We start from the raw sequence: 26,524 nt of genomic DNA, 5'->3' as shown, positions 1-26,524 counted from the left end.
GCCAGCAGCCAGCGTGTGGCTTTGTGTGGCCTGGCCCCACTTTTGAGTGGCATGCTCTGCCTGTGCATACACTGCTCCACTTTTTTCTTCCCTGAGGGTTTTTTGACCCCTAGATATCAAAAAGACCTGCAGGGGAAAAAAAAGTGGAGCAGCGCATGCACGGACAGCATGCCCTTGCAGCATGGACAACATCTAAATGTGTGGTATGTGACACCACAGACATGTTTGCAGCATCACGTACCGCATGGCCATGCTCGTCTGAGCGCAGCCATGATGAGTTAAAAAGGTTGGATTGGAGTTCAGGAGACCCATCTCCCATCCATATCCTCTAGATCAGGGCTGTTCAGGTCGTGGCCACCATGGGCTAATTTACCACCTGCAGGCTCTGCCCAGCTGCATGTCTCCCACCAGCTGCTACTATTGGGGTCTCCAGACTCTCCCTCTCTTCTCCAGCTTCTGCTTCCTGCCCCCACCCTAGGTGCGGTGGAGCAGTGCCACCCACGAGGGAGTCCGGACAACCAGCATGGCAGGGGCATGTGCCCCCCGTACATTCAGATGTTGAGCGGTCCTGCTCTAGACAAAGCTTCCTGCTCATACACTGTAATATTGTCTCCTCCCTCCTAGAAGGGTTGAGTGCTGGATGACTACACAGTATGAGGACTGTAGCCTGGTGCCTTCTTTCTTTTTCCCTTACACTAACACTGACTTGAGCTTTCCTTGGATCCAGGTGCAAATAAGGTGCCCATTGTGCCCAAGGAATATTCAAGTATATTGGAAGGTGGGTTGTCAGTTTATGGAGAGGGATCCCATTGCAGCTCACTGGTTCCTAATGGTCTATTCTGGAAGTTTCACCTTGTGCTGCTTATATAAGACCTCTCCTACCATCAGGAAATCAGGTGCAGCCTGGCCTCCGACAGGTGTGCTACCACTTTTATTCTGGGTGGGGCAACTCTAGCGGAGGAGTTGGTGGAAGTGGGTGATGGAGATGATACAGAAGTATATATAGTGTCTTGGTTGTCTTTATGCTGGCTGGAGATTCCCCCCTTTTGCAGGGATTTCTCTGGCTAGTGTGAATTCATATTTCAGTGGGCATTCTGTCTCCGGATATACTGGAGATACCCTTTCCTGTTCAGCAAGTTGCTCTACTATTTTTGATGGTCGTTGCAGTTGTGGGGAATAAGAAATGAATGAGAATACAGGGCTCTGGAGTCAGCCCTGAGCTGCCTGGCTGACTACAGCATCTTGCTGAACGTGATTGCACTAGGCTTGCTTTGCTGTTTGTCCCTCGAGGCACAATGCATCTGCCGTGGAGACCATTCCCTTACTTAACTCAGCTGTATCCGCCAATCTGCTGTTCTGTCACAGATGGGACCTTTAATCTAGTTGCTCACTAGGCCTTTGACATAGTGCTGACCCAACCTGTAGTGGACATGCAGGTTTTCAATTACTTTCCAGTTGTATAAACAGCGCACAGGGAAATGATCCTGTTACAGTAACACCTACCTGCAGCGTCTGAGAACAGGACTGTCGTGCCCGAAGCAAGCAAACAAGGAGCCTGAATCAGTTAATTTTTACATATATCCGGTACTCATTTGGAGCCGATAGCGGATAAGAGTTATGCCGTGCCACGTACAAATTCTACGCAGCTCTTAAAAATGTGATGTAAAGATGAGAGGGATGCACATGCTTTTTTCTGGCTTGCTACATTCATGAGATTTGCCCGTCACGCTCCATTGTATTTTTGGGGCCTGGCGACATTAAAAATGTTTGGACGCTTATCTTGCTGGGATCCCTTGACCCCAGCTGACTTCCTGCCCCCGGGGCGGGGGGCTGGACTCGATGATCTTCCAGGGCCTCTTCCAGCCCTAACGTCTATGAAATCTGTAATGTCTATGAATCTATGAAAAGCTGTGACAGAACCTGCTCAGCTGTGATATTAATGCCTTTGTCCTTGAACCATCCTTGAAAAATGCAAAACTTCCAATTGAAAGGAAATTCAGTGACTTCTTTGTCAGTCTTAAGTGGGGGGGAAGCATAGCAGCCAGCTAATCAGACTTGTGAGCCTATTTATCTTTTAAAGATCCACTCATTAGTGAACTTTTAGAACGGAGATAGCTTGTGTCCAGCGATGGGAGATGCTGCGGCATTTGAAAAAGAAATCTCTTCCAAGCAAGAGCTGCTTCAACCGAAGGCAGTTTGCCAAGTCAGAAGATATGAAGGACTGGGAAGGCACCTGTGATCCTTTTACTTATCACAAGCACATCTTTTTTTTTAATTAGTTTGCTACCGACAGTAATGTAACTAGGGTGGGGAGAGGGGGCACCAACTTAGAGAGGCCTCCCCCTCCAGGGTCGTTTCCACAGCAGGGACAGCCCTGCGCAGTCCAGCCATAGGGAGCTGGGCAGGCGCAGCCCTGTGCCCCGTGGAGATCTGAGTGAGGCAAGTGGGACGTGCCCCCCTTTGCTGCAGGATGTGCAGCCCAGAAGCATGTCTGGCAGGAAGAGGGAGGGCAAAGAGGGCACCAGGAATGACCCCATGGAGTCTGTGCCAGCCGGGCTGCTGCACCAACCTGCAGCGAGCCTGATCCTCAGCGGCCGCAGCCAAACTCAGAAGAGGTGTAGCAGCTGCTGCCTGAACACACAAGCAGGGGCAGGCAACCTTCCCCCTCCCTTCCCTCTCTTCTGCTCTCCATTGATCAGTATTATTGCCACCCTTGTTGCCCAGCCTTGGTCCTGGGCACCATGATATCTTGCTACACCTTGGGCTATTGGTTATGCGTTTGCCCAGGGTTAATTGCAGCAGGAGGGGACAGACACGTAAAGTGAGTCTGTACCATGTCCCTGGTGTGTCACAACGAGGAGTCTCTTGAGCTTGCCTCGCCCAGTCACTCTTACTTACACAGGCCAAGCCCAGAAATGTAGTAGGAAACCAGACTTTTGTCGGTGCCTGCTCTTGAAACCTCAATTTCTGGTGTTTGTGAGAGGGATTCCCATGGGGGGGCTGTAAGTGGGTTACCTCACTTGCTAGCTTCTAGCTTTGCTCTCTAAGGAGCTCCTAAAGTCCTCTCAAATAACAGAGTCTTCATACAACAAACAAGCCAACAAATTAATAAAGCCAAAACCCTTCTGCTTTGTCCCAGGCACTCAAGGAGGAGCCCTTTGGCTCTGGTTCTCAGAGCAGCAGCCTGGCCCCCTTCTTGTAGCAAGCATATATGTGCACAACTTGCTTCCTCCTTTCCTGCTTACTCTTATGGGAGCTTTTTAAAGCTTCCAAATGCCCTGCAGCTGGCGCCCAACACGACTGACCGTTCCCTCTTGAAGAAACACTGTTACAGGGACATCGAAGCTTGAAGGGGATGAGGGTATACCTGCGGGTTTACCTGCGCCCCGACAGGGGTGGGGAACTGTCTGGCTAGTCCCGGTGCAGAAAGACCTCAGCGAGTAATCACAGGCGATCTGTCAAGCACCTCAAACAAAGACCGTCGGAGCAGATAGAAACCTGAGTTTATGAATCTCAGACAAATGTGAATCAGTGACTGCGGTGCAATCCAATACTAGGAGAGCCTGAATCCTAGCTAAGCTTTTAGGTAAGACAGGTGCACATAGGCTGTAGTTTTAGAAACCCTTATCTTGCTATGCTTTGGTCTTAACACAATTAAGTCATGTTGTGTAGTGAAAAGTCTGTTCATATCCCAGATACAGTTCTTCAAGATGTATCTTGCAGAGCAGCTGAATCACATTGGGCACACTGAGCAATCACAGTTAGTAGGCAGGGTGTCTGTTCCCCAAGACTCCTTCTCCACGTGGGATTGCAGCATTCTGTCCTAGGACAGGGGAAAACAAGAGGTAAAGCCCCCATTGGGGACAGAGTTGGAGAATCTGAGTGGGGCTAACACTGCAGCTAGCCAGGAGTCCTAACAGGTGTCCAGGGAAATTCTCCAGAGTAAAACACACCCAGCAATATTGTCATGCCATGCTTCCATGACATGTCAAAGTGAACCGCGCAAGTATCGTATTTGATAGAGTGCTCTGACAGAAGATACAGAACAGGTTCTTGAGGCCTTGCAGTTAGCCCTGATTCTGCTGGTGTTAATCAGGCCTGGATCCTCTCCAGGTGTAAAGCAGAATCAGACCAGTTGTGAAACCTACGGCCCCAAACAGCAGCATAGAGGGAGCTCAGTGAGTGGAAGGAGTGAGCTTCTGGTTAGTGGGCAGGTTCCAACTATGGTTATGGCCCCTAATTCGCAAGGCCGCTCAAAAGATACCAACACTCACGTCTGTTAAATTCAAGGGGAATGTTCAGTTATAGTTTGCATTTTATGGCTCTAGTTTTTAGTGAGTTTCTGAACAGAATAAATACTTCAGGTACACTTTTTTGCATGCACAAAGCCTTTTGACATGTATAAAATATCTTCTAGCATGTAAAAACACACCAGTGGTTTTGCTCTCAACATTTGCACGTGTGTTTCCCAGGACAATTGAAAAGGTCGATCTATAGCTGTCTCTGAATTGTTCCTGGAAGGAAAAAGACACACTGCCATATTCTATTTTATTTTTTGTCCATCTTACTGAATGAGAGAGAACACGAATTTCACCTTTTGGAATTTGCATTCATGATTTAAAAGGTCACCAGAATGGGCTTTCCTTTATCATATAGAATATAAATGTCTTAGTCATCCCTGCAGTTTAGAAAGTGCCACCTCCTCACCAGAATATGTCTCCTGCCTCTAAATGCTACTCATCATACACCAGCACATGGCAGTGAATTTTTCAGAGGCCAAACATCAGTGCAGGGTGTTGTGCTGATCTAGGCATTTGCATCCTTATATAACCCCAGTGCTCCAGTGCTTGAGCTCCTGCTGAGAAGTACTGTAGGCCCACTCCTGAAAGTAGGCCAAGTGATGCATGCTTAAGTAAAAATCAAATGGAAACTGTTTAAAGTTTCTCTCTTCCTTTTCACTCTAATAGAAATGCAGTCCCTGCATTGGGACTAGCTGGGTGGGGGAAGGAAGAATCAGCTAGATGAGGTTATTCATGCTACAGCTGTCAGGTGTTAAAGTCAGTCTTATCAGCACCAGTGAAGTGGCCCCCTTGAGACTCATTCTTTATCTTTCAGGTAAGCCAAGATGGGAAGGCCTTGCTGGATGTCCTGCAGCGTCCTCTGAGCCCTGGAAACTCTGAATCCCTCACTGCCACAGCAAACTATTCCAAAGCAGTCCACCAGGTTTTGGATGTGGTACATGAAGTCTTGCATCACCAGCGGCGCCTAGAAAGCATCTGGCAGCACAGAAAGGTCCGGTTGCATCAAAGGCTGCAGCTCTGTGTTTTCCAGCAGGATGTTCAACAGGTAACATCATCCATGAGAGCTGAGCAATGAAATTTGGAAGGGTTAATGCAGTTAGACTAGGTTTCTTTGGTTAAGTAAAGACACTAAAAAAGCTGAATTGATTCAGTTGTCACAGATTAGTCTAAACTGCGTAGATTGAACCGATAGGCAAATGAACAGACATTCACTTTTTTACTGGAAATGCAGCCACATGCCTGCAGTGGCCCAGGCCAGAAGCACGACTCCCTGCTTAGCTGGACCAGACAGCTTGGGCCAAGGCTAGCCTTCCCACCCTGCAAGGGAGGGTTTGCAGGGGAGGTGCAAAGTATCCTGGGATGCTAGGGGACTGTGAGTTAACTTGAATCTGGAGGGGATGTGGGACAGAAGTTCACAAAACAGCTTTAACCTAAATCAGTGAAGTCTGATAATACACCCATCCAGGTTTATCTTAAACTGGTTTGGGCTATTTTGAAAGCAGTTTATATGCACTGAACTTCTTTTGTATTACAGATTTGAACTAATTTCTGATCACTTATACCAGTTTACATGTAATTTTTATCCCTACCCATTGTAACCGTTAAGGTCGTTTGCTCTGTGGGATATCATACAATCATCATTTGTTATATATGTTTGATATGCAAGACAACCCAACAGCATCATTCTGTATTTTGCAACTAACTCTCATAGAGCTCTTCCTGGAGGATAACTTATAACAGAAACCCTTGTAATTTTTGGAGGTTAATGTCTTTTGCAGGTTGGCAGGTCTGTATCAGAAATATTCTATGCAGTTGGACTAGATGACCTCCTGTGGTTCCTTGCAAGTCTAATTTTCTATGATTATGTGTAACAATTGCTCAAGTTCCTTAAAGCAACTTCACTTGCATGATATTCCAGTAAGTGTCTACTGCATGATCATGACCCTTGTAAGCTGTAAAATCCTTACTGTCCTTACATCATTGGATATACACTGCGAAGTCCATTTTATTGCACACAGGAAAATGCAAAGACTTCAAAGCATTATGCTGAGGTAACATCAAAGTTAAACACTCAACTAACCAGTTAGTTAAATATTCAAGTTACTATAGTAACCTTAAACTGCTCATATTTCAATGATTGTGCCACATACCAAGGGGGTTTTGTGAGCCTGATAACCTAAGTAAGCCTAGCCTAAATAAATGCAACTAATACCTTTTTCTGATACTGATTTTAGGCCAAATTCTCCCTCCCTTACCTTGGTGAACAGTCCTGCTCAGATAAACGGGATGCCCAGGGAACTTGAGGCATTGGCTTGCTACTTAAATGAGTGGGGGCATGTAGCCCCCTCCTGTTCAAGGCAATGGGGAACTTTGTTGTTTCAGTGACAGCCGGTCCGGGGCCTTTAGCATGTATTATAACTCATCCATTAGTGAAAAATGAATTTAATGTGAGAAGGATTTCTTCTTAGAAGTGCCACTGCAGAGTGCTGTAGTGGTCCATTGGCAGTGATCTTTACAAATTTTCGCTATAATGGGTAGCTATTATCTGGCAAGCAGCAACTTAATGATAGATGAGTTTCTGCCTTGGCACACGCTTGCTCCTGGAGGCATTTTTTTTATAAACCAGGGAGGAAGAGATGAATAATTTTGTGCGCTAAACAGCTGTGGTTTTTTTAAATAAATGCATCATAACTCAGCAAATGAAATTGCCATCGAGACAGACTTCCAAATGTCACGTGCAAAAAAAATCTGATGGCTGGGTGTGCTATGAAGACAGAATTGCTGACCATCTCCCATCTCTACTTATCTTGTTTGGCTCAAGCACATCCTCTTATGGTTATTTTTCAAATTTGCATCAGTGGGCACGGAAAGCTGTCCAATTCTTTGCTGCCAGTAATAGCCACTGTTCTTATTTGATGCCCTGTCACAATTCGGTGTCCCTCACTTTCACCACCTCCACTTACCCACCCCCTGGGTAGCAAATTCAGATGGATGGCGGTCTCTTGGATCAGAATTTGCCACCTTTCCCAGCCCTGCTCCAGGGATGAATGGGATACGGTGAAGGAGAATTCATCAGCATTAATCAGGATTCGTTGCCTCTAGATGGGCAGGAGGGAGGGCTGGCAGTCCTGACACAGGGAGTCTGCTCCAGTCTCTACTCAAAAACAAGCACATTCTGGCAGCAGGTGGTCTCCTTGTTTCGCTTTCCTTCCCATCCCCTTCCCCCCAGCGCTGGTCAAGCTTTAACACATTCTGACAGATGCTGATTCCTCTGTCAGGGTTTACTGCTGTTCAGCTTCCCATCCCTTGGTCCAGAGATTAGAAAGGCTGATGGAGGGTGGTCACCCTGTCAAAAGCTGCTGCCTTTCCCCACCTCCTTTTTGCTGGCAATGTCACTTCGGAATTGAATTCATATTAACTCTGCCCCAAGGGCCTGACAGTAGCCCTCTGGGAGCAGCTTGCAGCTGTAAAAAATGGGCATGAAGAGACGGTGCCCTCAATTCTGTTGCTTCCTGGGGATGCGCCACCCTAGCAGAGCTGCTGCTTTTCTTGCAGCTGAATGCACCATTGTCTGTTGCTGCAGGCAATGGCAGTCGATGGCTCTCGGTCCTCGGGGCACAGCTGCAGTAGCGGGGTGCAAGACTGCCCACTAGGTTTAGGCACAGAGCACACACCTTACCCATTACACTTCTGTACAGAGGTATTGAATAGTCAGAGCTGGCTAGCAGGGTCAGGTTTGTGATACAAGAAGAGGTGCCTGCAAACCTTAAGGAATCAGTTGTGGGCTGAGATGTATAGGCTGGCAACACAGGTGTGCAGGGCTTTCCTCGTGTCATAGGAATTGTGAGGAGTCTGAGAGGATGCAGAACCCGTGTCTCCAGGGGGCAAGGCAAGGCATTTTGCTAGCTGTGTGGTTTACATGAAGTATTCTCAGTTTTGGAGCGTGGGTCAGGTGTAGGCATCCGTTTGCCATACCTGACCTGCAGCCAAAAGAAAGCGTTAAACGATGTTATACAGTGCTCATGTGCTCTATAGCCTCTGTAAAGACATGAACAACTGGCATTTTGGGATATCATTCAAAGAACAGGGCCCCTAGGTTCATGGTCTTTGTTTTTTTTTTTTTTAATTTGGTGTCTGCTTGAATCATACCAAACGTGCTTTTTTCATGTGTTTTAATTTCCCACGAACAGGAAGCTCCCCGGCCCCTGCTGTCCCGTTAAATCGATTAATATAACTCTAACTCTTGCTAATATACATAAGAGATTTACCAAAAAATACAGTAGACATTTGCCTTATGAAGAAAATTTTAATAAGATAGAACAGCCCCCTGAGTGGCTATGGGGGTAGTTAGCTCTGCACATAAAAGGTCCTGTGAAAAAGCAGATGCATACAAGGGAAAGCTACGCTGATCTAGGGACTTGGCTACATGACACATTAACACTGGTGTAATCAGCCTGTTCACCAATATAAAGTTGGGGTTGAATTACCCTAGGAAAAACAGGGGTCAAGCTACACAGTTACATGTTATACCAGCGTAAGTGCTGTGTATCTGTATTTATCTTGAGACGGGTGTTTGTTCAATGCAAACGGGCTGTTCCCAACTCCCCCTCTGCTCACAAGGCTGTATAAGGTCTACTGTGAACAGACACCATGAAATCGCTGCTTGTCTGTCCCCTCTGCATCCCCATATCATTTACATCCACCTTTCAAACCAAAGGAATTTACACTGTTGTAACTGTGCCACGTGTCCACATACTAAACTGAGGGGCAAGTTTAAACTGATAGGCTGGTAGTTATACCTGTAAAGCTTCAGGTGTTGTTTCAGCATCTGATTACCTTTTCTGGTTGAGCTTGTGGTGCTTGGGAATCAGAAAGGGAGGGCTGTCTAACTTCAAAGCGGCCGCGTATCCCATGGGTCACATACTTGGTGGAACAGCACTAGCAGAGGTCATGGTTCCTTGGGCTCCGTGCCTGACGTGTGCACACAGAAGGGTGTTTCCCTTTGTGCTGCACAACTCATATACAGGGAAGCATTTCACATGCATATAGGCACGGCACCCACCTCTCCTTCAGCTCCCTGAGGGCTTCCCTGTGACACCACACCACATGGGCTCTCTGGGCTGCCAGTACCATGGGCTGTGCCATGCTGGACTGTCCCATCCCCTATGGTGGGGGCATGCAGAAGCTGGGGGCAGGGGTGGCCCCAAGACCCTGGCTGCTGCTGCAGATGGAGAAATAGGACCATTGATGACTGGGTGGCAGCCTGGAGACCACATGTTAATCACTCACAAACTGCATGTACCCCATAGGGCATCAATTGGACACCCCTGGTGTAAGGTGAAGTGGAAAAAAATCATTCTTTTGCTGGAACGAGAGTGTCCACAAGGGGTATTTACGGTATAATTATAGCTGTAACTAGTCAGAAGAATCCTAAGGTGCTAGACTAGTAAAAGAGACAAAACAGGGGTTAAAAACCGTAGCCTGGGATATCAGCCTCGCAGTCATGGTTAGAGAGGTAAAGTTATTATAATGAAAATAAGAACTGTCATTTTGAAAGAAATACTCTAGATTTCAAAATCTCCATAAGAAAACAGGAATGGCTATACAAGGAAATGCTGTGCTTTGGAATTGCTTAGCTACTGGCATCGGTTATTTTCCATGATTATGTACCCGTTAAAATCATATATTAGGTAGCGCAATGACACACAGCGATATGTGAAGCAAAGTAAACGATGGTGTGCCAAGGATGGTGAATCATTAAAAATACTACTTTTAAAATAAATAAATAAAATTAATGGGGTGGAACTCAATTTGCAGTCGAGCACAGAAAATGGTATGGGGGGGAGATGACACCATTTGTGAGCTGCTCTTAGGCTATCTGCAGATAAGCTACATGTACATAAACTATCAAGGAAAACTCTTAACCCTTAACCCCCAAATATGTATGATCATTATGAAAAATCTTCACATGGTAAGCATGGAAAATGATCCGCTGAATCGAGTCCTCTTTTAGCAGATCACAGGATAATTTCGGAGCGGGAAGAGCTGCCTGATCAAATCCTTTTTACGCAGCCATCACCACATACACTACATTTGCCCCACTGCATGTGGCTCACCCCATTTTCCCCCTGAGCCTGCCCTGAGGTTTCCCCCTCTGTGACTTTCTGGTAACATATCTACCCTTTTCACAACCCCAGCTCTTCTGTCCCTCCCTTTCCATTGCTTCAATTTATTTGCTCCTCCTGAGGACACAGTTTGGCTCCCTGCACACAACCCTCCCCTACTATTTGCCCCCTCTGCCACCCTTATGTCCCTATTAATAACAAGAAGCTGCTTATAATAGCAAAAGAGGGCAGAACCAGGGTGCAGATAACTCGGATGTTACCGAGCACTACCCCTCCCACCCTCAAGACAAAGCAGTGGAAGAGGAACGGAGTATAACACAATTTTTACCCCGTGCTCCTTTTCTTGTCGGTAGGAATTGCTTATGTCTGAATTCTGTTGCTAGCACTTCATAAAATTAATTGACGTGAATATCTGGAGACTGAAACAACACGGTGAATGTAGAAAGAAGTCAGGAGCCCATCAAATCTGTTATCTAACTGATCTGCGCATGGTGCTTCAAACTTGCAGCTCAGTGTTTTCAGACACATTGGTGGCAGGCTGCCCTCACAGATGGCTGTGTGTGTGGACATGGTTTTAAAAGAGTAAGGACCTTTTAAACTAGAATTTTTTTTCCATCTCATTCAAGGATGAATTATTGCAGTTTGGCTTCATTTACCAGGTGAGGAGCAGGCAGATGAAACATTGGCTGATGCGCTTCCAACTTCCAAACAGTATGTAACCCTGCTTCTAGGAGACTGGCAATTCAGTAGGAGGAGACAAATATACTGGATCTGCTGACAGAATTTCCTTTGATTATTTTTTATAAAGACCTAGGCTGGCCTGAGTCAACTATGATCGCTCTGGGCTAAAAGATGGAGTCATGCCTCTCATGGCCGAGGAAGACCGAGCAGAATGGCTTTGATTAAGCAGTTGCTTAGGAAGCCATGACTTGATGTTAGTCGCTTGGCTAGTCATGGCTTTGTCTTAAACTTGTGCTCTCTGAAGAAGGCCATTGGGAAGGCCAAGCTAGGGCAGCACCTGGTCTTTCACTTCGTGGATCTGTCTCATACTGATTTCCTGCCCAGATGTATTATGATTAAGAAGACCGTTTTCATTTCTTCGAGTGAGTATCTGTCTCTGGTGCTGGCCAAGTCTTAATTTCATTGCATTCAATACCAACCATTGATGTGGCAAAGTATGATGTTCTTTTGGGAAAGGAGGAAGTATTATCAAGTGCTCGGACTTCAGATTTGACTGATCGCAGAAGGAGGTCTTGTCCAAATCTGCATCTCTTTCAAGAAGCATGAGGTGCAACCGGTACCTTCGCTGCCTGCTTCTGAACAACACCTGAAGGCACTGGAGACGCTGTATAATGTATGGTGTTTCCAAACGAGTGCTATAGTGTTTGAATTTATGATCCATTATTCTCAGCTTTCACACATAATAAGCTGATGTCCACTTGATCCTGTCAGCAGGATCCATCCACTACTGTGTTACACTGATCCCTTCAGGGAGCTTTCTGGCACCACTCCTGTAGCTTTCTATATTTCTTGCACTGTGTTTCAAAGACAGAACAAATTAAGCTAGCCATCCCCTTTTTATGTCTTCCTATACAAAAGCACCCGCACCAGACCTCGTAAACGAAGCAAGATTTATTTGCAAACAGTAACTAAGGGAGAGGAACAGTGTAATCAAGTCAAGTTCATATTTACTGCCATGTGACTTCAGCCGTGACACAGTGTTAAAGATACATCATGTGAAATATGTGCCGCACAAGCAGATCTACTCCTACCATTGATGGATCAGCAATTGAAACATTTAAATTCAAAGCATCACAGAGGATTTTCACAGCTCCTCCAGTCAGTTTATCGGGGAATGAGTTATGCTTAATGTTTATCACTTCCCAGCCTAAATCTTAATACAATAATTGCTGAGTCTTCTCTGTTTCATATTAATAACCGTAAGTGACTGGTACTATCTGGAGTTTCTCTTATCTGGTCATAAATAAATGCTCTAATTCTGGAGTCATGGTCCAGAAAAACACAGAAGAAACAGGAACCAATGCTGGTTAAACTGTTAGACAAGTTCCCGCTTTGGGGGATTAAGAAGATGGAAAACATTCTCCCATTCTTCAGAATTTAGTGATAGATGCCTTGCTTTCAATAATCTGAGCCTTCCCGCAGGTAATTAGTTCTCAGTCTTCTGCACACAGTTAACAGCATGGCATGCGTGGCTCATCACAGGTCAGAGAGAGCATGGAGCACAACTTTTCCCTGCAGAACTTTAGGGAGTTGACTTAACACAGTGTGTCTGCATTTATAAACCCACATGAAGTCTCCAGTCGTCCCTAATAGCTTCTTACTTAGTGCATCGCATTTGTTTGTCTGTCATGAATCCAGTAGCCTCTCGGTTTTCTGAAGCTGAGGACCATAAATCTTTTGTAAAAGGATCTACATTGTTTTTGTTTCCATCCTGCTCGGCCATAGTCCATGAAATACAGCATCTTAGCAGCTGCTTCATGATAGCAAGTTTGCATTCCATTCCACTTGTTCCTGGCACCTCTTCAGGCAGTGTGAGTACTAGTCTAGACAAGAAAGAAAGGGGATGTGTAGCTTTCACTCTGTTTGGAGGTGAAAGACTGACAAGATGAGTCTAGTAACTAATGCAGGCGTTCCTTTAGAAATAAATAGGACTCAGCCACTTGAGTGCAGGGTATATTTATTATGATCAGCGCTGCTACAAGGGATGCCGAGTGAATTAATTGGATCATTTAAATAAAGTGTGTTATCTACTCATTTACTCATTTTACATGCAAACTGGAGCTCATTTTCCTAGTTTATGATCTATCATTCTTCACTTTGAATCTTTCATGGTACGTGCAAAGGCAGAGCTAGTATTTGAGAGCATCCTAAGGAGTGTGAACATTCTTATAGGGCCTGAACCCCAGAGAACCGGAGGGCGTTCGGGTCCTGTTGACATCAGAGGAGGTCTTCAGCACTTTGCAATACTGGTCCCCCAATGAGCATGTGGATGTAGAAGCCAGATTAAATCAGTATGTCTAGGGACAGACATGACACATAAACCAGTTTAAGTCATCATAAACTGGTTTAAACCTGTAATAGATCAGAAGTTCAGTGCACATAAACCAGTTTCAAAATGGTTGAAATTGGTTTACAATAAACCTGGTTGAATTCAGACTAGACATCAGGAGGCGCTACTTCACAGTCAGGGCGGCTAGGATCTGGAACCAACTTCCAAGAGAAGTGGTGCTGGCTCCTACCCTGGGGGTCTTTAAGAGGAGGGTAGATGAACACCTTACTGGGGTTGTTTTACCCCAGTACTCTTTCCTGCCATGGCAGGGGGTCGGACTTCATGATCTGCTCAGGTCCCTTCCGACCCTACCAGCTATGAAACTATGAATGTAGTATCAGACTGGACTGATTTGGATCAAACTGGTTTATGCAATGTCTGCCCCAGACCACTTCCTGGTCTAAGTTAAACCAGAGACCCCCAGTATCCCAGAATCTTTGCAGCCCTGAACTGGTCTGGGTTGTCTGCTCCAAAGAGCAGGGCCGCCCCTGCCCCTCTGCTCCCTGGCCAGAGCTCTGGTGGAGATTACAAGCACAGCAGGGTCTGCCTGGCTCCCCATCCCCTGCCCCTGCCTCACTGCTTGCTGCTCAAGCAGGGATCCCCCACTCCCGCCCTCCCATCTCCCACAGCCCATACCCCAGCCACACGGACTGTAGCCAGCATATGGTATGCTAGCTAATACTGAGAGGTGTCTGTGCGTGTATGTCTCCAGCTTCACTGAGACAGGACAAAGGCAGACAGAACAGTGTCTGCTTAGGGCTTTTTGGAGCTAATCAACAGGTCAGCTGGTAATGTCCCTCCATTTCTTCCTTGCAAAAAGCTGTTTAAGAAGATCTTGAACTAATGAGACAGCCCTTGTTTTCTTGATGGGCTGATAAATGCTGTGTTATCAGCTTCCTGCTGGCTCTCTCACCTGTCAGGTTTGCAGACAGTATGAAGAAGCAGGGAGAGGGAGACTGAAAAGCTTAGTATCGTCAACAGATGCATGCATGGCACACCCCACCTTTGCCTTAGAGTGCTGGCTGGGGGCTGGCAACACTCCCACCCGTTGAGCAGTGAGCGGGCAAAAGCCTGGGATGGTACAGGTAGGGTAGGGGTTGAAACTCCTCCAAAATCAGAGCATTCTGCCAGGGCCTGGCCATTACCCCCTCTCTGCCCCCTCCTCCCCCCCCCCCCCAGCTCAGCATTGTGGAAGGGAAGGGAGGACTGCTCTAGTGCCCCCTGGCTTTCAGCCTCAGCCACTGCAGGCATGTGCCTGCATTTCCTCAGTCCAGAGGGAATGTCTGTGCACTTGCAAACCAGTTCAACCTAGGCAGGTTAAACTAACCTGCAAAGATTGAATTGATTCAGGCTCAGGCTTTTTGAATGTCTGTCCCTAGCCTTAGAGTCAAACCCTCCTATTACCATCCCACAGGGTTTTTAAACTAGCTTCCCGTTCTTGTTGGAAGTATTTTATGCATGTTCCCACTTCCCCACCATATATCCCAAACCTTGCAGGTCTTTGTATACAGCAGAAATGTACCGGTCACTAGGTGCTGCACACATCTCCTGTGAACAACCTTCCATGAGTCAGTAGAGTATCACATAGCTCTAAAGGTGTACAACTGAGAGAGTTTTCTCTCAGTCACGAAGTCTGTGGATTCAGTCTAGTCATGCAATCAAAAGCTGTGAACCATGACCTCAGTACAGGTCAGTTGGAATGATCCTTAGCACATCAAATGCTCAGACCCCGGGGAGTACAATGGCTGCCGTTAAAAAGTCACAAACGACCATCCTATTTGTGATATAGGAATTTGGCCATTCATTTTATACTGGACTTTTGCATGTATGGCAAATCTAAAAGATCTAGTCAAGTCCAACTCTTAAGATTTCCCAATCGTGCATATTGTTTGAGCTCCTAGAGAAGTTTTCTGGATCTTTCTTGTCCTGCTTCTGAACTCCATGCATTATAATCACCTCCAGGTCTTGACAAACTCCAGGCAAAACCAGTTCAGCTGACCTGACTTAGAGTTAGCCAAACTTACCAGAATTCAGGTCAGGAAAAGATTATATGCAAAGCTCACCTTTGCTCTCCCCTATCCAGCTATAGCCATGTATAAGCCACTGTGCCAAACTAGAATGACTTTAGTTATAACTTTCACTGGCCACTAATGGCCACAAGGAACCAAACCCATTCCAAGAGCAGCGGTTCTGACCACGATCCTTTTCTTTTGATTGCACCTCCTTTTCCCTGCTTTATGGGCAGTAAAGAAGGGAATAGTATCAGAGCACCCATGCTGAGCTTGCTCCCATGCTTTAGAACAATCCCCTGGTACTGGGTTATAGGGCCACATGGCATTAGACCCCCTAGCACAAAGCTGTCATTTTGTACATGAGTTTTCCATCATTCCTAGGCATTGCCTTTAATTGTGCAAACCTAATGATAAAACTTCAGTGAACGAGTCTCTAGTAGGCATGGGCAAGATGTTCAGGGCTGTGCAAACCACAAAGGGGCAATGTCTTTGGCCCAAGAGCACAGTTTAAGGAAGTGATGTGTTTTTCACTTAGTGCTGATGGTTGCAAGCTAAAAACCTGTTTGCTCCCTCATCAAGCTACAATGCACCTGTCCAATTGAAAAATTTAAATCCTTGACATGCTGGTTTTTGAACACTCTCCTGAATGGCTATTCTCAAGTGCTTGGCTCTGCCTTTCCAGACTAAGTGTTAGACTCACTCCGGCAAGCTCCTGAACATTTGGTGTAAGAATACTTTAGAGGTGTCTGGGGCTGTCAGCTTCAGCGATTAATTGCTTTAAATGCTTTACAAGGTACAGGGGGGAAAAGGATTGTTCTGAATGTCTAACCATGTTCTTTAAATCCAGCTCCATGTTACTGTGCATATTCTGTGGCAGAAATATTCACAAAAAACCCTATGGTTTTAAATTATTACATTTTCATTTAATGATATTTGCTCAGGAAATTCTTTGTGGCTCATTGGTTAACAATACTCTATCCTGGGCATAATTTGATTTAAAGTCTAATTTGAAATTAGCTAGAAACAACTGTTCTTTCTTCCTCTGCATAGCTATTAATCCAACCCGATAGTTCTTTGTGCTTTAAAGGGACACTGATTAAAAAATAATAATGATCACTTTCTAATTTCCACATGGGGTAAGACAGAGGGCCAGAGATATCAGATTTCAGGGGTAGGCTTTAGTTTCGAACTGAAGCTTGCTTAGCCTTGATGTAAGACTAGAGCACTTTGATGGTCTCCACAGCTGTCTTTGAGCAAAGAAATCTGAGCCAGTTGGCTTGATCTCTGAACCTCATGAAGCAAGAAGAGAAACTAAGAAAATAATTCCTGTGAGTCCAATAAAGTTCCCTTCTCATTTTGGGCATTCGCTGCCCTTCAGTGTTTTCACTCGGGGAAACTCTTGTGCCGTGTGCTGAACCGGCAACATGTGGATCCCAGCTGAGAGTTGAGGCTCTTCTTAGAGGGCCCTTTGATACTCTTTTGACTTTACCGTGCTGCAGCTCACGACCATAAAGATGACAGTGGAAGCCCTTTGCTTAGGCGAGTCAACTACAGCCCTTCTCCTTAGTCCTAGGCTGCAGTGTAAGGGCCAAGTCCCACAGAGTGCTGAATACTCCTTCTCATGACTGGACACCCCAAACAAATGCTACATATCACTGTTGCTCTGTTTAGCCCTTCTTATGCAGGCTGGTAATGCTATTCCCTTAGGGGATGGGGGAGTATTACTGTACTTGTGGGATTTGCGTGAAAGTATCACTGAAAATATTGCACATCCTCAGAAAAAAACATGTTGGGGGGAGGGGGGGGTTTCTTATAAGGCACCAATAGCTCTTGTCATGGTAAAAGGAGAAAAAAAGTAGCCAAACCATTACTGATTAAGCCTATAAAAACAGTGGGACTTCAGTAGTGAAGCGAAAGGGAGTTTCCTTCAGCAGGTGCTTTTAAAGAAGATATATTGTCACTGGGGGAGAAAATAACCCTCTGTATAAATGTAAAATGCAATACACGAGACTTTTTTTTCACGGTACCTTTGAGAACTATGTAATAATAAAACTTCAGCCTTGTTTGGGTCCCTTCTGTCCAAGGATCTGATAGTCTTTCTGAAAGGTTGGTATCGGGAGGGTAAATGATTTGCCAAGGTCAGTAAAAGCCTCTTGAACAGAAGGCAGGACTCTGACCTCAGTTCCCTGCTCTGACCACTTCTCCAGTATCATCTCTCGTGGAAAGGACTATCAGATCTTAGCGGTGTTTTGCAGAAATGAAGTGGGGGTTGATGCAGAGAATTCTATTTATGTGTTGGCCACGAATTTCTGTATAGGTCATTGATTTTTACCACCTTCTCTTCTCTTGACCTTTTTTCCCTAAATCTCCCCTCGCTCTTTTTTATCTCTGACGATATCTTCATGATCTTATATGTCACCAAGACTTAATGGAGTTTGTCTAGGACTCTCCCTTCTGCCTGGTCTCAAAAATCCATCTTGTGTGGGGATTTTTTCACATCCATCCTTTTCTTTTTGTTCATGCAGCTAAAACTCTTCTATAGGATCTGAACATCTCCAGCCTTAACTGCAGCATTTTCCTTATTCTTCTTCTCCTCTTTCACCCCTGATACTTGCATTTATCTTCTGGTTATGTAACAATATAGCTGCTACCATCGTGCTTGCTTGTCATGAGTGGTGGCTGGAAACCAGCATTTCCATCCTAGTATGAAATGTTCTTCCTCAGTCAGGAGGATAGGTTGTAGCCATGTTGGTCTAAGGACATAGGCAGACAAGGTTCTTTGGGTGAATCTGATATATTTTATTAGACAAACTGAAATAGTTGGAAAAATTTGTTTTTTCAAGCTTTCAGGCTGGGGTTCAGACTCAATGATCCATTGAGGTCCCTTCTGGCCCTAGCATCTATGAATCTATGAAAAATACCCTTTGTTAGGCTGAGGAAGCATCTGCAGTTGGTGTGTGCTCTTCAAACAGGAAGAAGAATTTAAAAATCTGATATTCATGGAAAGAGACGTCCCCAAAAGTCAGCTTCTGGAGAACTAACGAGTTTTTTTTGTTTTTCTATGATCCATAGGTTTGCTGATCCCAAGCTGTCCAGCTTTCCAGGCAGCTGGCTCCCTGGCCCAGGGGAACCCCCTACCTAGAAAGACTGTCAGTGCTGCATGAGGATTCAGGCAGCCCAAGGAGTCAGACGACTTCAGGTTAACTTGGCTACCTCTCTCTTTCCACTCTATAAGAAAGTCATTCTTATAGAGGTTTCCATCATGCTGCACTCCTACCATGACCATCCCTTTCTGCTGCTATCCGTCCAGTACCAATTCTTTTCCTGTTTCACCAGTATCAAGATTCTTGTCCTGACAAAGAAGGGTCTTTGTAATCTTGACTCTCCCTGTCCTCATATTATCATGTCTGTTATTGCGCCGCTTTCTCGCTTTCTGTTCTGCTAGTGATGCCTGCAGAATGTCCTTTTATCTGCCGCTCATCTCTGTGCTTTCTTCACATTGGCTCTTAGGCCTGTACCCGCCTTCTTAAATCAACCTACAAGGTCAACCAGCCTCTTGTCCTTCAAACTCCTCCTCCAGACCCAATCTTGCTGTGACAGACACCCACAAGAAACCAACAACCAAGTTGCACAGATGTCTGGAAGAGTCAGATTTTAAAAATATTTTTAAAAGCCTTTTCTCAGTTGATTTGGAGCCATCCAACGGTGCAGTAGCTATTTTTGGAACTCCTGACCTTGGAACGGTTCTTTTCCTCCCTGTTTCGCTTCCTCCGATTGTTTTCACTTTCACTTGTAGCGGCATTTGTTTTAATAGAGTGTCAGTTCTTGGAGGAGGGAAGCGTGTCCCTCCGGGCTTGTGCAACACCCGGCACAGTGGAACCCTGACCCTCGCTGGACTCTTTGGATAATATAGAAACACAGCTAATATCCATCACGAAGGCCTTTTCTATAACTGAATGGTTCCTGGGTTTCACTTCTCTGACTCAGGGTTTGCTAACCCCTTTTGGCAGCTGTGTTTTCGTGTTGAGTTTTGTTGAACTGACATTATAAAACCCTCTGCTTCCAGCACTGCTCTAATGTACAGAAATATTGCCTGTGTGAACAGTGCATCGGTCTCTCTCTAGACAAAACTAAACCATTCGTGACCGTAAGCAGAGGGAATCCTTCCATGCTCGGCAGTGCTGGAGAAGCGCGCTAGCTTTCAATGCCATGTTTTCAAGCTTAGTTGAGATTTTTTTACAATGCAGCATCTAGCCCAACTTGGCCTGGACATTCATTAATTAACATTAAACATTTATGTTGTGGTAGACAAGGGTCTTTGGGTAAATCCGATGTCTTCTATTAGGCCAACTGAAATAGCTGGAAAAATATTGTAATATGTAGAGGCCAGCAGTCCTTGACTCCATTGTACTAGGTGCTATAAAAACACATAGTGAATAGATTTTGGAGGGGGAGGTGGAGAAGTGAATATATAGAGTGGAACCCAGATTTTTCTTATCAGAGTGATGAATTCATAGCAGGTGAGCAGACTGAGCGTGAGATACTCAGCTGTCAGCCGTGGCTTTTATGCCAAGAGACACAGATTTTCTAGTCATCTGGACGAATCATCAGTCCTGTGTAGCTGAGTGAAGAACTAGTGCTGTGAAATAAAAGCCACAGCAAACCACTGGAGTAGCCTAGCCATTTTATGGATCTATTTTCTATAGCTCTATGTATATCACCCTCTGCCAGCTGGTTTGCAAACCCTCATCTTCACAGGGGGGGTTGGAGCCTAACCTTGAGAAGACTCTGGGTTCTCCTGTAAGAATAGCAAATACCTCACGCTTGTATCACACTGTCATCAGTAAATCCCAAAGCACTCTACGGACAGAGCATTTTTCTCATTTTAAGGATTTATAAACAGGCATAGGGACGTGAGTTGCCTAACGCGACCCAGCAGCTGAGCGGCAGAGCTGAGAATAAAAATGAGGGCTGGATCCCAGTTCAGCTCTATATCAACTAGTCCACAACGCTCCTTCTGAGTGCACCAGGCATGTTTATCCCTGACAGAGTCTCTGAAGCCAACTTCTTTACTGTATGTTTTAAATTTGGCGTTTAATATTTTTGAAAATTTTAACAGGAGATGTTTAAAAATCTGCTTTGCTTCCTTACCTCCCTTTTCAGCCCCAGCCTCTCTCCTATTCACTTTTCCAGCACTGCATGGGACAGAATTTGCATACTGAAAAAGTGCAATAATATGATGTGATAAACCTGCTTTGCCATCCACAAAGAGCCAAGCTTTCAAATCCGCAGATGCCATCCCTCTCCAAAGTGAGACACTGTGCTGAGCAATTATTAGCGATAATGAATGAGGTTGCTAAGTTTTTTGAGCACCTTCTGGTTTAAAATCAGGGCTTCCAATCAATCCCAAATCAGCCTAGTACTTCACGTGTCTCTATTTATTATAGAAGCTGCAAATGCTGTATTTCTCTTGGCCCCATGCCAGACAAGCCTGAAGTTACTAGTGCTGAAATGGAAGGCGTGGCATCAGCTCGCTAATGAAGGAGTCAAAAAGGGATCATTACAAGGAGATCACAGCGTGCCCTATGTGATATTAGCTGTACTGAGCAATAGGTTTCTAGTGCTGATTAGCTATTGATGGTGGGATTGTGTTGGTACCAGGCACACACAACAGCACGTGACTGCATGGGAACTGCAGAGACCTTTAGGAAGTCAGATTGGATGGTCGAATGGGCTCTTCTGGCCTTAAAATTTATGAATAACAAGCAGGACTGAATTCTTTGGAGGTTTCCTTCTCTCTTCTGGCCAGAGGTAGTAGTAGGCATCTCCATTGCACTGTTTCTCTAGCTGCTTTAGTGAGGCAGGCCTGAGAAGATGAAGGTGGGATATGGAAGGGAAGGCTAGCCACAGCAGCAGAGCAAGATCCCTGTTTATTCCCCAAGAATGTGCAAAATGGATTGGTCCCAGGGGCTTCTTGTACATGCCATGGGGGTTTACTTCAGTTTAATTCTCTAAACTGAAGCGGTGGATTTTTATAAACACTGCTTGAGTTTAGGGAGAATATAACCCAAGTAACCCCCTGTGGCATGTATACAAGGGTTGGGCCCAATCCTTACCTGCCTCTCCGGCAGGAGTCGGGGGCGGGGGGGTGCGGGGTGCAGGGCGAGCTGCCAGCAGGCCCAGCTTTCCCTGAGCTACAGGGGAGCCGATGTGGCCCTCTGTGGCGGCACCTCCCAGGTGGCACCTGCCCACAGGCACCCAGCCTGGGCAGTCCCGGGGGGCACCGCAGCCACGTAGGTAAGCACCTCGCCCCTGCGCAGCTCAGGTAGGCAGGCAGGGTCCGGGGAGGAAAAACAAAAGATCAGGCTTGCCACTTTTTTTTTTGTCTTCAGTGGCTGCCTGCACGGGCTTCCTGCACACCTGCTGAGCTGCACGGGGCCCAGTGCTTCCCTCCATGGCTTTTGCACTTTGTTAGGTAGCAAACTAAAACACCTCCGAGGTGCACATTACACTGCCGACAGTGTAAACAGCAACGCCATTAAAGCGGTGCAAAAGGGCATTTAAGCCGCTTTAAAGGCCAATTTTGTGGTGTGTACAAAGGCCCAGGGATTCTGGTGAAAACAGCCTAGCTTAAACACCTCCTGCCTTTCCCCAGTTCAAAAATCAGCCTCCTGTTTCTCCTTATGAGACATAGCTGAAGGCTGAAAGCCTTGTTGGCCTGCAGCAGCGTAGAGAGGTGCCTGAGGTTTCCTGAGCCTGCAGTCCTAAATGCTGGGCTAGAGCCTCTGTAAAGCCAGCACTACAGTGCAGATCCATGACAAGCATCTAACAGCAGATAATTTGAAGCCCCATGCAGGGCACAACTGTATCATTACATGCTGATGCAGAACTCATTTTCTGTGCCTTGTTCGGAAGGAATGTGCACAAATTTGGTTATTTATAGCTTCTCCACCTACACACAGCTTTCAAAATTTGCCCTATGAGAAGTAAGTTCAACGTAAAAAGCTAGCAGACTTTTTGAATCGGGGGCTTATCTTCTTCTTTTTTTTTTTTTTTTTACTTAAAAGATTCCTGGGAACATTGGTAGCAATTGGAGACACCAAGGAAGAGACATTTTCTCCCCGTTTGTCTGTCTGCCTATTGTTTTCTTACCTGAAACACTTTTAAAAGGGTGGAGAGTTGCCAGCTTTTCTCAGGTTAGGCATTTCATCAAAAACATGAAAACTAAATGGGAAGTATTTTGTGAACAGGCATTTAACCAAGGAGAAAAGTACTAGCCTGTACCAGGGTCATTCATAAATTCGTAGATTCATAGATTGCAAGGAGACCTTGGAAGATCATCAGGTCCAGCCCCCTGCACCAAGCAGGAAAGAGAACTGGGGTCAGGAGGCCCCAGCGAGGTGACCGTCCAGTCTTCTCTCGGAGATTTCCAGGGTAGGCGATTACACCACCTCTGGAGGGAGCTTATTCCACAGTCTGGACACCCTGACTGTGAAGAAGTTTCTTCTAATGTTGAGCCTGAATTGATCTTCCAGGAGTTTGCACCCCTTACTCCTGGTTTTCCCCAGGGGTGCCCTGGTGAACACTTGCTCACTGAGTCCTTGATGTACTCCCCTAGTGTAGCGGTTTCTCTTTCCCCCATTTTTAGGGAGATAGGTATTCCAGTTCCATCCTTGGCCTAGGCGGGAGCTTGTATTGACTGAGCAGGAGGGCAGTTCAGATATGTGTGAGCTCTGATAGCCTTAGCGCAGAAAGAGTGTGAAAGCCATAGCCCGATTTGGGATGGTCCAGTCTGCTCCCTGGTGAGCTCTTCCAGCTCCATTCAAGGTGTTGACTGTGTCACCCACGAGAAGCACTCGTAGTATACAGAACCCTGCATTTGTGGGTCTGAGACTGGTGCTGGTCGTAACCTGGGCGTAACCCTCCTCTTCTCCAGTCCCCTGCCCCCTCTCCCCCACCACCCACATACGCACAACCCAGTTCTCATCTCCACAAGCACTTGTTTGGTTGGGGCTACAAATGCGTTCTTGAGAATATGAGGGCCCAAGTATTCAAACAATGGCAGTCATTCACGGGAGCAGTTGCATGGCAACTTTTGCCATCTAAACCTTGGCAAAAAGACTTGGGATTTACGGGTGAAACAGCTGCTCATTGCTTCCTGAGCATCCACTTCACCTCATGTAGCACAGAAACATGTAGGAACAGGCAAGGGTATTTGTAACCACTGGCAGTGCCTAGGGGGTGCACATGGTGCACATGCACCCCCTGAGATTGGCCGTGCACCCCCTGGAAGTGCCAGCCGTGAAACCAGAAGTGCACTTCTAGTTTTGCTGCTGGCTCGGCAATCGGCCGCTGGGGGACCCTCCCTCCAGTCGACGATGGGTCACCGACTGATCCCCCCCAACGGGGATCCCCCATTGACAATCTGGTGCCCCCCAAAATGGGGAGGCACCAGTCACCCATGTTTGTGACTAGAGTGTGTGTGTACACAGTGGTCTGAAAACTCTGCGTAAGGGACATATGGCAGCAGTGTCACTATATTGGGCTAAAACCTGACGTTGCAAACCATCACAAGGCTCTAAGGCCCCATTGGGAACAGCCCTGCATGTCTCAGGCTGTCATCGTGGAAGGACAACCCATTTGATTGGCTGTCCTGTGCCCACATCTTCCCAATACAGCTGCGTTGCAGATAGCTAACCCCGTAACCACACACAACAACTGCAGAGAGAGACAAATTGTTGTAAGGCACAAGTGAATTTGCAACGAGGGTGGTTGCCCTGGGGCCTAGCTGTGGCTCTCAAAAGTCCATGGATGTATAATGAGGGGGCACATGTGGCCTCTGGAAGCCATGAAGCATATGAAGAACAGTGTATGGTGAGGTTTTACAGTTGGGAAATTTCCTTTCCTGTCTCATGGTGGGTCCCACCTCTCAGCACTTGTCACCTACGCAAACACGCTGAACAATCAGCATGCTTCATCAGCTTGTCAGCCTTTTAAAGAACAGAACATGCCATTCTACGCTGAGTAAACTGGTGTTTTTGCTAACCACGGGGGCTCCACTTTATTGTAAAAAGAGCATTTATACAAAGGTAAAGCCCTTGCATGCTGTCCAAGAAGCTTACTGAAGAAAAAGAAAACACCTACCATCTGATTTTAAGGAGGCTTTTTTTGGTTGCATGCGCTCTCATTAATTGAGTTGCATTGAGCAGAAGAATACTGATAGGGCTGCACGGCTGCTTTTCCTTTTGAGGGCAGAATAGACCACATCGCTGTCCTTTCTAAAAGACCTCTTTGATTATATGTGGTGGGTGCTGGACTAAATACAGTTTTGAGGGCAAAAGCAGTGGTTGATTAGAAAAGCATACTTAATAGTACCTGGATTAGCTCCCAGACTTTTGAGAGGCACTCCCATGGCTCTGTGCCTGCTGGCTGCATGGAAGGGTTGCTGTAGGCCAGGCAGGGTGGCAGGCCCCTGATGAGCTATTGCACGTACTTCAGGGAGCTGGGTTTGCAATGGAGATTGCCCTCCCTCTGGGGGACTCCTGGCCTTTCCTCTGGGAGCACGCCCACTCAGGAGAATTGTTTCCGTCGATAGCATGGTATCCTTGTCTACAAGAAGTTGTGGGCATTGTTCACTCTAGCTAGCTTTCTAGATGGAAAAATAGGCCAGATACCAAGAGAGCAATGCCAAGTTAAGCAGCTGCCTGTGGCTTCTCCTACTCTGGGCAGCCTCTGCTCTTCCCACTACTCAGTCTTCTGTTCATTTGGAGGAGCTACCACCTTTTCAAGGGATGAAGCCACATAAACTCTACTCTCCCCCATTGCAAACTCACTAGCCACTCGATGTTGCCTAGTATTTGCATTCCTTCCCTCCCCAAATACCTTGTTAATGGCAAGGATCATAATAACCCTAGAGAACAGGTAAGTGAATTATATGGCAAGAACCCATTTCTGTGCTTTGGGGTAAAATAAAACTCTGGGACTCCTTCAGTGGTCTTCAGGGACATTTAAAGAGAAAATTAGTCTTCATACAGTTCGGCTGGAATGATTAAATGGAAAGGGCGATACACCACTAAATTTTAGGAAAAGGCTTCACTAAGAGAAGGCTGGAGAAATGGCAAATCAGATTTCTAGACCCATCCTCAGCTCGTGTTCAGTGATGCCGTTCCACAGGCTTCCTTCCAGCTCCATAAAGCTGTCAACCTGTCATCTTTGTTATACCGAAGTCAACCAGACCGGATCTCTGGGGAGGGTGTAAACCCAGTAGCTCCATTGACTCAAGTGATCTGGCTAAATACATTTAACTATGGAAAAAGCTGGTTGGCCAATGATTTTGAAGATGGAGCTGTGAGCTGCTCTTTGGCAGCAGTGGACCCACTATTGGCAGGCCTGTTATTTTTCTAATTATATAGCCAGGAGTCCTGTGGACTGCCGTGTAATAGATTTATTTCTGGCAGTATTTTTTTGTGTTTTAGCGGTATGATGAGGCGTTTATTTTTTCCAGGTTTCCATGTTTATTTTCAAGCCGATTTGGGCGTTTTGAAGGGGAACAGGCCAATATTAGATTGGCATTGTGAGTAATTGTTTTCTTGGATTGGTATCAGGCTCATTTTGCCACTGTCACAAATGGATGGACATATTTGCTGAGCCAAGAACTGACAGGTTCTACAGATGTCTAATGTAAAACCAGGTGACTCATCTAACTTTTGTACAGGGCATCAAGGAATGAACTAGAGGAGGTTTGGAGGTGAAGAGAACCCATGTGATTGCATCTACAAATAAATAGGGGAGGAGTTAATGTACTAAACCAGGGGTGTCCAATCTTTTTGAATGTGGGGCCGGATCATGAACTTTTTATCACCCAGTGGGCCGGCGAGCCATATTCAAAGACCTCACAGGAAGCGGTATCACATCACCCCCCCAAAATGAAAGTACAGTGTTTACTTTCGTTTCCCGTCGCAGAACTTGGGGCCTCAGAAAACAGCTTGGAGGGCCGCATGGTGGCCCGCGGGCCAT

General features: G+C 46.0%; 1 protein-coding gene across 6 annotated transcripts in view; it reads left to right on the top strand.

The window, feature by feature from the left end:
- The window catches only part of KALRN (kalirin RhoGEF kinase), a 759,663-nt gene that overhangs the window by 375,356 nt on the left and 357,783 nt on the right, over positions 1-26,524 (top strand). For all 6 annotated transcript variants that reach the window (XM_059727473.1, XM_059727469.1, XM_059727471.1 and 3 more), the window contains exon 9: positions 5,116-5,346. In XM_059727473.1, coding sequence (XP_059583456.1) covers positions 5,116-5,346 — 231 coding nt within the window. The remainder of the gene's footprint in view (positions 1-5,115; positions 5,347-26,524) is intronic.

The sequence above is a fragment of the Alligator mississippiensis genome, chromosome 4 (assembly GCF_030867095.1).
Source record: "Alligator mississippiensis isolate rAllMis1 chromosome 4, rAllMis1, whole genome shotgun sequence".
In the NCBI taxonomy this organism is placed as follows: Eukaryota; Metazoa; Chordata; order Crocodylia; family Alligatoridae; genus Alligator; species Alligator mississippiensis.
The sequence above is the reverse complement of the archived record's forward strand: the minus strand, read 5'-3'. Positions and strand labels throughout refer to the sequence as shown.